We start from the raw sequence: 13,804 nt of genomic DNA, 5'->3' as shown, positions 1-13,804 counted from the left end.
AACAAGGGACTCTAACAACCCAGAGATCAAGAGTTGCATGTTCTGGGTTCCTGGGTGGCTTGGTTCAGTGTCCAGCTCTTGATTTCGGCTCAGGTTATGACCCCAGGGTCATGTACGTAACCCCCCACATTGGGCTCCATGCTAAGCATACAGCTGGCTTAAGATTCTCTCATGAGATGCATGGCTAGCTCAGTTGGTTAAGCATCTGACTCTTGATTTCAGCTCAGGTCATGATCTCATGATTTGTGGGTTTGAGCCCATAAGTCAGGTTCTGCGCTGACAGTGAGGAGCCTGCTTGTGATTCTCTCTCTCTCTCTCTCTCTCTCGCTCTCTCGCTCTCTCTCTTGCTCTCGCTCTCAAAATAAATAAACTTAAAAAAATCTTTAAGAAACCTGTAGTATAAACAAGAAAAAAATTTTGGAAAAGATTCCCCTCTTTCATGCTCTACCAACTGAGCCAGCCAGGCACCCCAAGAATGATATACTCATGAAACAAATTTAGAACAGAGGATGACCCTAGTACCTGAGGCAGGTATGGGTCTAAGAATGGAATGGGAGTCTAGAGCCAGCCCAAAGGGACAGGACAGTGCTGCATCAAGGGTTCAATGTACTTCTGGAAATGAAGGAAATGGGACTTGCCTCATTGGTAATTACCAGCCCTAAATCTCTTGGTTATATGTAAATTTGACCTGATTTCAACTGAATGGATGTTCCACAAAGGTTCTTCCTAGTTACGGTTAGTATTTTATAATTTTATGAGAGGAGTTTTAGTTGGCAGGAAGCAACTCTGAGACATAGTGGTGATGCCCAGCCTATGAAACAGTCCTTAAAGAAATAGCCACACTTCCCTCATCACCCCTATTATCCACTTCCCACTTACGTGCATCAGGAACTGGCTGGGAAGTCCACCTTTCCGGGGTTTCAGGGAAAACTTTAGAGAGCTGCTTCTTGTACTGATTGAAGTTTTCCAGGAAAATATGGTCTCTCTTTGCACCAATTTGGTGGATGACCTGGACTTCATCTGTGAACAGATAAAGAAATAAGGAGTCCTTAGTACCACCCTCCTTCCCGTCTTGCTGGGTTTTCAGTCACCAGGATCAGACCCAGTTTCCTTCTGCTTTACTCTAAGCCCTTAGGACTGGTGACTCCCATGATGTGGGGGCATCCCTTGAAGGTGATTGTTACTTGGATATATGAGCTGCTGGCTTCACAGAGGCTTGGAAACCAAAGCAGAACCTGTCTAACTTACATTGTCCCCTATTAAAAGCTAAGTACTAATAAAGGGGTATTTAATTCATTTCTTATCAGTCATAAATACCTTCATCTGAATAATTCTGTTAAATGCTTCAGGAAGACTTTCAGTTGACAGTTTAAGAACAAGATGGGGGCAAGGAACATGCTTGGAACATAAGACCTAGATCGTGTATCTTGGAAGTTCAGGCATCTAAAGGATAGCAAGATGGAAGGGGAAGGTAGTGGACGTTTATTGAGCATGGGCCAAGAAGCATTATAGATCCTTTCCTGTATGTTCTTTACTTGAAGTGCATATTGGTTAATATTTTACAAATAAGGTACATTAGGCTCAGCGGGATTACATAATTTCTGGAGATTAGTGGAAAGGTGCTAAGCCAGGCTCCACTAGACTCAAATCCCATGTTTTTCTAACATAGCACCTCAATGGGGGATTATCTCAAAGGGAAAGAAAGAAGACAGAGAAGAGGTTCCTAGAGCCAAATTTGTTTACTTTACGACCAGACCCTCCACAGTCCCCTTAGTAAGATAAGAGAATAGAGAAAGGGGAAGAGGGAGAACAGTTTCATCCCCACCAGATACCTGCCTGCCTCCTCCCACCCTCCAACCCCCCTGTAAAAAACCTGTGCTGGTAACTAGGGGATGTTGCCATGAACAGCTTTGTCATCCAGAACCTCTTATCCACACCCATGACTGTTTCATCCTCTGGCTACCTCCCACCTTCCTGCTCCATGTCCACCACAGCCCCCAGCACAGCGCCCCAGCTCTATTACCAAAGTATATTTCCTGTTCAAAGGTGTTGTCTGTGGAGTAAGCAAACTTTCCAGCTCGAGGATTCACCTGTCGGAAGTACCTCTGGTTTGGAGGCTGGTAGATGTTCTTTCCTTTAATGTCCTCAGCTGTCTTATTGTTGTCAGGCATAATTTCACCTGTCTGCACTTTCGGCAAGTAATTGGGCAATCTTAGCAGGAGGGAGAGAGGGAGAGAAGGGAAAGGTAGGAGATGGACTTCCTGCTTTCCATCAGACCCACCCTCTTTAAGCTCACCTCATACTCACATGAGCATCTGGAAAACACCTATGTTTAACTCATTACTTTGCTCCCAAGGTGCCATGTGAAGGTACCTATCAGCAGCCACTTTCCTCCTCCTCTAATAGAGTTATCCCTGGACAGTATGACAGTGGCCATGCTCCCAGCCTTCTTTTTTTAAAACATTGGTGCCCTTAGAGGTTCACTGACATGGGAAAGGGAACCAATTCCTACAGTATTTCATTTTATCATGGTTGTGCTTATTTAATGTCTTTCCACCCCAGTGAATATATAAGCTTCTTATAGGGTCCATATCTCCGATTTACTTTGTATTCCCAGCACTTTGCAGAGTACCTGGCAAGTAGTGGGAATGCAACTTATATTTATCCGATAAATGGATAAATTAATGGATTCCCACTTTTAGTTCGCTTTTGGGAACCCAGGGACATTTTACTAGCTCCAGTTTTCCAACTAGCTATCAATGAGGAGGAAGCAGTCAGAAATATGCAGTAATCTTCCCTCCAGTTTAGTTCTCTGTCCTGCTGCCAGCTTGTTTGTGAGGCACTGACACATTGGCTCCTTATTCAAAGCGAGGCAGGACCAAACCTCAGAGCCTTGAGGCCTCTGCCTTCTTATTCTCTACATGGATACATTTCTGGGAGCATCTGGATTGTAACTGAATCAGCAGAATTGCTCAGTCTGTTAGGAAAGGCCCAAAACCAATCCCTTTAAAAGCAGTGGTTCTCAACTGGGAGTGACTTTGTCTCTTAAGGGGACATGTGTCAATGACTGGAGACCTCTCAGGTTGTCAAAAATGGAGAGTGCTGCTGGCATCCAGTGGGGTGTTACTAAACATCCTACAAGGTATAAGGCAGATGCCCACAATAGGATTATCCAGCCCAGGAGGTCAGTAGTGCCAGGGCTGTGAAACCTCACTTTACAGAGATCTTAGAGAACAGGTTGGCAAGGGAGAACCCCAAGAGGTTGATGGGACAGCACATTTTGAAATAAGGAATTGGCACTGACTCAGGAGTCCTTGAAGGGGAGCCAAGGATTCTCAAAGGTGTGCCAGAGGCCTCAGCCAGTCTACCTATAGTAAACAGGAAGCAGCAGCTTGGGCTTCTTTTTCTCCTGGGTTGGCAGGATAACACTTCGATCCTCAAATTCTCTTCTTTCTTCTTCCTCTAGCTGTTTCAAGAGCTCCAGGTCACTGGTGGAAGTAAGCTCATCCCGGATGTGGCTCCAGTCGTACTGCTGGCGCAGAAAGCTCTGCCACTTGTTGGGGGATACCCCAGACCTCACGGGATGCTTGCTCTGGATCCAACGGGCAGTGCGCTTGTTCAGCTTCTCCAGCATGATGGCTTCCCAGGCTCTGGCCTCCTTCTCAGAAGGTGGAAGCCAGGCTTCCCTCTCTTCCAGGTTCACATCTGGAGAAACTGACAGACCCAGCATGTCTGGATCCCTAAAGGAATGAGGGATGAGAGGGCAAGGTTTTGCCTTGACCACATGTGCTGGCTTTGATTCCTTCAGCTGTTTCTTAAGATTGGGAGAGCTTTCTGTCTTCCTAGCCTGGGAGGGACCTGAAGAGCCCATGAACTTGAAGCCAATGGGTTTCTCAGATTGGGCCCTCCTGAACTGGGTAGGCTGAATGATGTGGTCTGCATTGTAGAGATGGTCAAAGTTGTACTGGCTGAAAGGGATGCTGGGAAGCCCTCGCTGCCATACCACCTCCTTAGAGAAAGTAAGGCTTGTAGCAGCCTTTTTCAGATATTGGTTCTTGAGGTGTGCACAGCGATGTGTGCTAAAGTCGTAGACTGGAGGTACGCTGGAGGTGGAGGCACATTTCTCCTTGTTCCTTGGTTTCCAGGGGGTAAATAACATGCCCCATCCCAGCCGTGGTGGGAGCGACTGATGGAAATGGTGGGAAAGAAAGGTCTTTTCATATTGGGTTGTGGTCATTCTTTCCCAGCAAAGGCTTCCTTCCACACTGCGTCTGCAGGGCTTGGAGGTGTAACCAGGAATCTGTAGAGGGGATGGGAGGAACTGGTGAGAGCTCTAAGTCAGCAGAAATTGGTAACAGAAAGGGCAGAAATGGGAAGACAGATAATGGGAGCGGGGGTGGGGCAGAGTGGGGAGAGGCCACATGAATTAGAAGAAAGATAAAAAAAAAAAATGGTGAACATTCTAAATATTCCTTATATCAGCCTCTTGCTTCCAGGTCTCCCATTTGTCCCCAAAGTTCAGCCCCTCATTTTTCCTCAAATGGTGCTTTATGTAGGTTCAAAAGGCTTATTTATAAAAGCATAAAGTTCAGATACTTCTGCCTAGCATTCAGGGTTCTCATGAGTGTGACCCAAGTTTATGACCTTGTCCAGTTGTAACCTCTCGAGTATCTTAGCTCATCTCCGCCCATCCCTCCCTCCACAGAGTGCAGCCTCCTTCTGTGCCCGCTATGTGCATTACCCTTTCCTCCATCTTTGACAAATTTTGTCCATTCTTCCAGGCCTCAGTCAGTTCCTACCTGCTCCATAACTTTCTTGACCTATCCAGGCCTCCATGTCCCACCCAGATTTATAAATCACTTCTACTCTGTACCAGTTTCTTATCAGTTTGTTTTTTTAATGCCAGTATTAAAAACATACAGTGTTAGTTTCAGGTGTACAATACAATGATTCCATACCAGTAATTTTACCTCTCAATCCTATGACACCTCACATTGTTAAATATTCGGCTGTCTAACTATTCTGCCCAAGGATCAGGTCTTCTCTCTCTGCTACCCTTCCAAATTACCCAGTACTTTACCATCTTCTGCATAGTCCTCACTGTTAAAGTGTTTAACAGCTAGAGGATATTTCACCAAATAGGTAAATCACCTCTTCCTTAATTATTGGGGCAAGCTGTTTCCAGGTTTTAGCTAGCCTACATTTACTGCTTTTTAAAAAATTTTCCTTCTGGGGGTGCATGGGTGGCTGTGTCAGTTAGGTGTCGGACTCTTGGTTTCAGCTCAGGTCATGATCTCCCAGTTTTGTGAATTTGAGCCCCATGTTGGGCTCTATGCTGACAGCCTGGAGCCTGCTTTGGATTCTCTGTTTCTTTCTGCCCCTCCCTACCCTTGAAAAATAAATAAACATTAAAAAAGTTTTCCATCTGAAGTCCTTCCTTAGTCTTATACTGATAACTGAAATTACAGAGTATAGACATACCTCAGAGATATTGTGGGTTTCATTCCAGACAACTGCAGTCAAGAAAATATCATAATAAAAGTGAGTCTAATGGAATTTTTGGTTTCCCAAGTGCATGTAAAAGTTAAATATTAACTGAGTATGCAATAGCATACTTAATAAACAATGTTCAGGGGCGCCTGGGTGGCTCAGTTAGTTAGCCGTCTGACTTGGGCTCAGGTCATGATCTCACGGTTCATGAGTTTGAGCCCCACATTGAACTTTGTGCTGACACTGCAGACCCTGCTTGGGATTCTTTCTCTTTCTGCCCTTTCCCCACTTGCTCTCTTTCTCTCTCTCTACCTCTCTCTCAAAATAAATAAACTTAAAAAAAAGTTCATACCTTAATTAAAAAATGCAACCATCATTTGAGCTTTCAGTAAGTCATGATCAGAGATTGCCATAACAAATATAATAATAATGAAAAAATCTGAAACATTGCAAGAATTACCAAAATGTGACACAGAAATACAGAGTAAGCAAATGCTGTTGAAAAAATGGAACTGATAGACTTGCTTGACACAGGGTTGCCACAAATCTTCAATCTGTAGAAAATGCAATCTCTGCGAAGTGCAGTAAGGTAAGGCATGATAAAAATGAGGTATGCCTACGCTTTACTAAGGGCTTCACATAGGGAAGATATTATGGTCTTGAAGTGAGTGAGAAGAAGCTGAGGCTCAGAGTGGTAAGTAAATTGCTTCAGGTCACACAGGCCATTAGCAGAACAGCCAGGTTTTAAATCTAGCTGCCAGATTCCAACTTCAGAGCACTTTGCCTTCATGCCACACTGGCTTCCCAAGGCTTCGTTGATGATGATGATGATGATGATGATGATGATTGATTGAATATTTCTACTTTCTTCTGTGTATGAAATCTGACCTATTGGTGTATTTCTTTTTGTTAAGAGCCTGCTTTTTTCTAGATGTCACTCAAATGAAGTCATACGTGATTAGTATGATATCCTGCCAGGATTTTTTTTTGCACACAAGACTAAATTCATTTGTTCCATTTCTTCACAACCATGAAGGCAACATGGCCATGAGTGCTCTGAGTATTTTAAAAGTCAATATAAAAAAGTTATGGCAAGGTTAGAAGGTGGTCACAAGTGATAGTTTTCCTGAACCAGTGCTTACTCTCACTGATTGAAGATGAATTATTAAATGGAAACAATATTAGTGTTCTTGTGCCTTGTGTATTGCTTAATAGAACATTTTATCAGTCTTAACATATCAGTGTGTCAATATCTTGCTCCTAAGGTAGGGGGCATTTTGATCCTAAATTGTAAAAAACGGATGGACCAGCTTCACCTCAGGATGCCTATATGGAATGACTTGGGTGTCCTGATGTGTATACACACACACACACACACACACACACACACACACACGCACACACACTCTTTAGCCTGTGACACACAGAATCTTTGGTTACAGTGCCAGCATCCCCAGAGAGAATACCACGTTAGCATTGCCATTTATTGTAAATTCTCAAGGGATAGTTATTCTCATCTAATAAGGCAGCTTGTTGAAAAGAACAGCCAGGTTTTAAATCTAGCTGAAGGGTAATCTAGAAGGGTAACACCTGATGTGTTTTGAAAAGGAATGAGAAAAGGACAGCATGTTGAAGGGTTTGGTCAAAAGAGATTTGTCCAAGACAGACATAGGGTCAGAAGACAAGTTTAAGGTCAGGTTCTGCACTTCCCCAACATGTTACCTTAGGGAAATGATTTAATATTTCTAGTTGGTCTCAGTTTGCCAGTCTTAAAATAGAGTTTGATGTCTAATTTGGTGTAAGCTCAAAATTAAGGAGCAAGTATGAAAGTTTGTTTTGCAAGCTTCAAAGTATTATATAACTATGAGGAATTATTAACTGATTTATAGTATGGACTGGACTGCTAGAAAGCAAGTCTCTGGGGTCCCACAGTTAGATGGTGCATTTGGCACTTAGGGAACAGGTTAGGAATACTGGGGCCCTAGGCAATTAAAAGAAAAGGTGGATATAGTGGAAGAAAAAAAACCTAGAATGGAGTTTGGGGGCTCCATATTATCCAAACTTAAATGTCACCTCGACCAACATTGAGGCAAAGTCCTCTCCCAACAAACAGTGCCTTAAGAACCAAAAGCAGGGGGTGCATGGCTGGCATAGTCAGTAGAGCATGTGACTTCTGATCTTAGGGTCCTGAGTTCGAGCCCTACGTTGGGCGTGGAGACTACTTTAAAACACAACAGGGTGCCAGCTCCAGGTGCTTTTGTGTACTGAGAGTGTAAGACATTGAACCCATGGCGTCCAGTAGTCAAACCTGGCATAACTGCAGACCAGGCCCCACAAGCTGATAAACAGCAATATTATCTCTGCACCTCTCAGAACCGGGCTAGACAGGCAGGAGTAGTGCCGGAAGGGCAAGGCCACCTGCTTCCAAGTAAAACCTAACAGAAGAATCCAGATTCAAAATAAGTGATATCTCGGAGGTTCCAAATTTTCCCCTGCCCTCACCCCTGGTCTGGTACCTTTCTTCTCCAGAAATAATTGAGGTGGGCTGAATGACTCATGCTAAAAGGAATAATACCTTGCTTTTTCCTTGCTATTAAAGCAGCAGAAACTGTCAATGAAGGCTAAAAAGCAATCTTAGCACAGTATTTCTGAGAGCTTTTGAAAAGTAATAGACTCCAGATTCTAAGGTAGGGCTCAAGAGGGAGAGTCAGCTTCTATGACAGTGTTAATGGTTAAAGACCTTCTGCATCAAAATCATTTGAGGAGCTTGTTAAAATGTAGAATGCCAGGAACACCTGGGTGGCTCAGTCAGTTAAGCATCCGACTGCAGCTCAGGTCACGGATCTCACAGTTGGTGGGTTTGGCCTCTGTGCTGAAAGTTCAGAGCCTGGAGCCTGCTTTGGATTCTGTGTCTCCCCCTCTCTCTGCCCCTCCCCTGCTTGTGTAACATCTCTCTCTGTCTCAAAAATAAACGTTAAAACTTTTTCAAAAATGAGGAATACTGTGTGCTACACCCCAGAATATTGATTGAGTAGGCTGCAAGTGAGGCCTAGAAATCTGCATTTTAACCAGCTCTCAGGGGTGTTCATACACATTAAATTTAGAGAAGCCACAGCCCCAAGAGCTGTATTTGGGATATATGAGGGAAGCTTGGTGGTGGAGAGAAAGCAGGATCAGGGAACACAGCCTCAACCTGGTTTGTTTCACACTCCTTTCTCTCTGCTGCCTCTTTTTTTTTTTTTTAATTAGGAAGTTCCTTCATTTTTTCCCCCTCTACTTTCTTATTCCTGTTCCTTGCCATGTACTCACACAGATATACTGCTGACTCCTGAGATTACGAAGGAAACTGCCAGAAAGATGACTCGTTCTGACTCTTATATCTTGTAGATATCAAAACTGAGGCCCAGAGAGAAGAAACATTACTGAGATCACAGTAGTGATTGATACCTGAAATGATACTGACCCTTTTGACATCTAATCCAAAATCTTTTCAACTACTTCATGCTCTCTTACATCATTTGGCTGACAAAAGCTATTTTCAGGAACTGGTAAAGTAGAAGCCTTCAAAATGGCCTCTTACAACACAGTCATCAGAAGAAAGCATCTTAAACCTTCCTTAGTTTCTTAGGTTCCAGAGTTGTTTATATTAGTTACCAGGCAACCACCTTGTTAGAATTCCATGAGTCTACTCCCAGAATTTGCAGGTTCCATCAGTGGCATCTTCGGCTATTTATTTAATTTCCTTTTGTAAACAACTTCGGGAAATTGCATTGTATTTATTGATTGATGCCACAAAGGATTTCTTGGTCATCCTTTGAAAACACTCCTCTAGGTCTGTGCAGCTCAATATTTTACCCCCACCAGGCTTCATAAGGACTGCTGAGAAAAGGCAAAGAAGTGAACACATGAACATCCAGCTCTGGCATGCTTCAGATTACTAGGATGATAGAACAAATAGTGAAGTAGAATGGGTCTGTGTTTGAGGTCTTTTCCCTTCGCCTTTCATCACCACCCCCACTCAATCTCTTTCCTTCATGTAGTTCAATTCCATCTCTCCTGCTCCCCAAATTCTGGCTAGATTATCAGCTGATGACACTATTTTCACAAAGGGGCTCTTCAGATCCTGTATTTCTCCTAGTAAAATCCCAGACCTCCAGAATACTGGTCTTGAGGAGTTCCCTTAGAGAACTAATTTGTCCTGACAACAGGGAAGATTTCTGGGCATAAGGTTCTGTCTGTGTTGTTGACCTGGGGCCATACTATCTGGGTGGTTACCAACACTTGCTGACCAACCTGAGCATTCACTTCAGTGCCTGGGCTCGAGCTGTGCTCAGACCCTGGGACCCTTAGAAAAAGGTGAAAAGACATGGTCTCGGAGATGAAAAGACTGAAAGACTTAAAAAATTAAACAGAATTGGGGTGCCTGGGTGGCTGAGTCAGCGAGGCATCCGACTTTGACTCAGGTCATGATCTCACAGTTTGTGAGTTCAAGCCCACTGGGCTCTGTGCTGACAGCTCTAAGCCTAGAGCCTGCTTCAGATTCTATCTCCCTCTCTCTCTGCCCCTCCCCTGCTCACACTCTGTCTGTCTGTCTCAAAAATAAATACAAACATAAAAATATTAAAACAGGGGTGCCTAGGTGGCTCAGTTGGTTAAGTGTCCAACTTCCGCTCAGGTCATGATCTCAGTTTGTGAGTTCGAGCCCCACATCAAGCTCTGTGTTGACAGGAACCTGGAGCCTGCCCACTTCAGGTTGTGTGTCTCCCTCTATCTTTCTGTCTCTCAAAAATAAATAAATGTTAAAAATTTTTTTTAATTAAACAGAATTACCATGTGATCCAGCAATTCTACTACTTCTGAGCATATACCCAAAAGATTTGAAAGCAGGGGTCCTTATGCAGGTATGTGTACACCCATGTTCACAGTGCATTCACAATAGCAAATCCATCGGTCGATGAATGCATAAACAAAATACGTTGCATACATGTAATAGAATATTATTCACCTTAAAAGAGAAGGAAATTCGGATACATGCTACATATGTGGATGGACCTGAAAGACACACTAACTGGAATAAACAGACAAATACTGTTTGATTCCACTTATATGAGGTACCTAGCACAGTCAAATTTCTAAAGACAGAAAGTGGAAGAGCAGTTTCCAGGCACTGTGGGGGTTTTCAGTTTGGGTGATGAAAAAGTTCTGGAGATGGACAGTGGTGAGTGGGATGCTTGCACAACAATGTGAGTATACTTAACTATATACTTAAAAATGGTTTTAAGATGGTTGAGTGTCCGACTTCAACTCAGGTTATGGTATTATCTCTGTGCTGACCGCTCAGAGCCTGGAGTCTGCTTTGGATTCTATGTCTCCCCTTCTCTCTGCCCTTCCCCTGCTCATGCTCTGTCTCTCTCTATTTCTCAAAAAAATTTTTTAAAAATTAAAAAACAAAAAGACCCAAGCAGAGACCAATGGTTGGATACCCAATGGACAGAGCAGCCCAGGCACCCCTCTGCTTGGGTCTTGATCTCCGGGTTATGGGTTTGGGCCCTGTTCTGGGGGTGAAGTCCACTTAAAACAAAATGGTTAAAATGGTAAATTTTATGTTGGCATATACAATTTTAAAACACTGTTTAATTATAAAAGTTATTTCTGAAAGAAATTCTGGACAAAGAAGAAAATTAAAACTACTGAAAATACAGGACACCTGGGTGGCTCAGTTGGTTAAGGACCCACCCTGATTTCAGCTAAGGTCATGATCTCACTGTGGTGGGATCATGGCCCACATCAGGCTCCAAGCTGAGCCTGCTTGGGATTCTCTCTCTCCCTCTGCTCCTCCCTCATGCTTATGTGTGCACTGTCTCTCAAAATAAATAGACTTTAAAAAAAAGGCATAATGGTTCAGAGCACAGACTCTGGAGTCTGATTGTAAAGATATAAATCCCAGTATTTCAAGTTGTTTGATCTCTAGCAAATCATTTCACCTCTCCAGTCCTTAATTTTCACATAAGTTTCTTGTAAGGATTAAGAACTAGCTATTATTATTTACTTTCTTTAGTTTCTGTGCACAAGATACACTGAAATATCCCACAGAACCAGTGCAAAAGTCACTAGAGCTATAGGGAGTTGCATGATTAATGACCAGCAGACATAACATTTGAAATTAAGTAAAAAGGCTTGGTTCAGAAAGTCCTTGGTGGCCTTATTGGGAGCAGTGGCAAACACAGGTTTTGTGGGCTTGAAAATCATGACTGTGAAATCAAATACAAGGCCTTGGAAAGGCCCTGAAGTTAATTTTGATGAAAAAACCACTACTGGGTAGAACCCACAGCTTATGAAAAAGTTCAAGAGGGGTGCCTGGGTGGCTCAGTTGGTGGTGGAATGTCTGACTTCCTTTTAGGTCATGATCTTGCAGTTTGTGGGTTCGAGCCCCATACGGGACTATGTGCTGCCCGCATGGAGCCTGGAGCCTGCTTTGGATTCTGTATCTCTCTCTCTCTCTGCCCTTCCCCCATTCGTGCTCGGTCTCTCTCTTTCTTTCTCTCAAAAATAAACATTAAAAAAATTTTAGAAGACTTGACTTAAAAAAAAAGTGGGGAAAAGGTGAAATGTTCTAGATGAGAGAGAGATCACGTTTGCCTAAACACAGCAACTTGACAATGTACTATGATCTCATTTGGCTATTTTTACACCTCTTAGGAATGAAGTTGAGGTCACACAGCTAATAAGACTGCAGGCCCCTAAAATGTAGGGTAGTGTAGAAGACAAGCATATACACAGGTAAACACATAAGCCAAACACCATGATCCACACTTAAAATGAACTGTGAGATCAGGAGATCATGAGCTCATCTGATGCTTAACCACCTGAGCCACCCAGATGCTCCAGGCGCCCCTGGCTCTTTCTTTCTTTCTTTCTTTTTTTTTTTTTTTTTAGTGTATTGCCAAATTGGTTTCCATATAACACCCAGTGCTCTTCCCCACAAGTGCCCTCCTCCGTTACCACCACCTCTTTCCCCCTCCCGCTCCCCCTTCAACCCTAGTTTGGTTTCAGTATTTGACAGTCTCTCATGTTTTGCGTCCCTCTCTCTCCCCAAGTCTCTTTCCCTCTTCCCCTCCCCCTGGTCCTCCATTAGGTTTCTCCTGTTCTTCTGTTAGACCTATGAGTGCAAACATAGGGTATCTGTCCTTCTCCACCTGACTTAATTTCGCTTAGCATGACACCCTCAAGGTCCATCCACCTTGCTACAAATGGCCATATTTCATTCTTTCTCATTGCCTGGCTCTTTCTTTTAAAAGTAAACTACTGGGGCGCCTGGGTGGCTCAGTCGGTTAAGCATCCGGCTTCGGCTCAGGTCATGATCTCACGGTTGTGGGTTCGAGCCCTGCGTCAGGCTCTGTGCTGACAGCTAGCACAGAGCCTGGAGCCTGTTTCAGATTCTGTATCTCGCTTTCTCTCTGACCCTCCCCTGCTCCAGCTGTCTCTCTCTGTCTCTCAAAAATAAAGAAAAGAAACATAAACAAAAAAAAAAAAAAAAAAGAAAGAAAGGTAAACTACTGACCTGATCTGCAGTAGTCTGGCCCTCCAAGTTCAATTTGGCTGGCTGCTTGGCCGCATGGGGCGCTCAGCATACACTTGAGGCAGCCTGCCACTAGGGGGTCTCTTCCGGTTTCTAACTTTCTCTACTATGTTTAGTTGAAAAGAGGTCAAAATCAAAAGGCAAAATGGTGGTCTCCTCTGCGGCTATACTGCGAGCTTCTAGACTCCGCCGATGGGGTCAGCTGTCAGGCTCTCCAGAGCTATGGTCTGGTGGCCGAGTCTCCTGGGCACCTGCCCGGAGGACAGCGACCTGGAGCCTGGAGCCCGCGGGCAGCAGCAGCTGGGACGAGCCCGTGCGCATCGCCGTGCGCGGGCTGGCCCCGGGACAGCCCGTCACGCTGCGCGCGTCCCTGCGCGACGAGAAGGGCGCGCTCTTCCGGTCCCACGCGCGGTACCAGGCGGACGTCCGCGGCCTCCTGGACTTGGCGCGCGCGCCCGCGCTGGGCGGCAGCTTCACGGGGCTCGAGCCCATGGGGCTGCTCTGGGCGCTGGAGCCCGAGAAGCCTTTTTGGCGGTTTATGAAGCGGGACGTGGAGACGCCCTTCGCCGTGGAGCTGGAGGTGCTCGAGGGCCACGAGCCGGAGGCCGGGCGGCTCCTGGGCCGGGCGGTGCTGGAGCGCGACTTCCTGCGGCCGGGGGTGCGGCGGGTGCCGGTGCGCGAGGGCCGGGTGCGCGCCACGCTCTTCCTGCCGCCCGGTGAGTGCCTTGCGTCCCA

At 44.8% G+C, this 13,804-nt stretch overlaps 2 protein-coding genes across 4 annotated transcripts in view; one reads left to right on the top strand and one right to left on the bottom strand.

Moving 5' to 3' along the window:
* HEATR4 (HEAT repeat containing 4) overlaps nucleotides 1-13,751 on the bottom strand; it is a 49,647-nt gene extending 35,896 nt beyond the window's left edge. Inside the window, exons 1-4 of the mRNA XM_029952661.1 lie at nucleotides 13,052-13,751; nucleotides 3,369-4,300; nucleotides 2,024-2,211; nucleotides 880-1,020 (exon numbers count right to left, since the gene is read on the bottom strand). Coding sequence (XP_029808521.1) covers nucleotides 880-1,020; nucleotides 2,024-2,211; nucleotides 3,369-4,237 — 1,198 coding nt within the window. The 5' untranslated portion in view covers nucleotides 4,238-4,300; nucleotides 13,052-13,751. The remainder of the gene's footprint in view (nucleotides 1-879; nucleotides 1,021-2,023; nucleotides 2,212-3,368; nucleotides 4,301-13,051) is intronic.
* Nucleotides 13,195-13,804, top strand: part of LOC115302720 (acyl-coenzyme A thioesterase 1-like) — a 50,043-nt gene continuing 49,433 nt past the window's right edge. For 2 of the 3 annotated variants that reach the window (XM_029952662.1, XM_029952664.1), the window contains exon 1: nucleotides 13,195-13,658. In XM_029952662.1, coding sequence (XP_029808522.1) covers nucleotides 13,215-13,658 — 444 coding nt within the window. In that variant the 5' untranslated portion in view covers nucleotides 13,195-13,214. Of the gene's footprint in view, nucleotides 13,786-13,804 lie in introns of all 3 variants that reach the window. The other variant, XM_029952663.1, reaches the window with a different exon arrangement.

This window comes from Suricata suricatta, chromosome 9, assembly GCF_006229205.1.
Source record: "Suricata suricatta isolate VVHF042 chromosome 9, meerkat_22Aug2017_6uvM2_HiC, whole genome shotgun sequence".
NCBI lineage: Eukaryota > Metazoa > Chordata > Mammalia > Carnivora > Herpestidae > Suricata > Suricata suricatta.
This window is presented reverse-complemented; position numbering and strand designations above follow the sequence as displayed.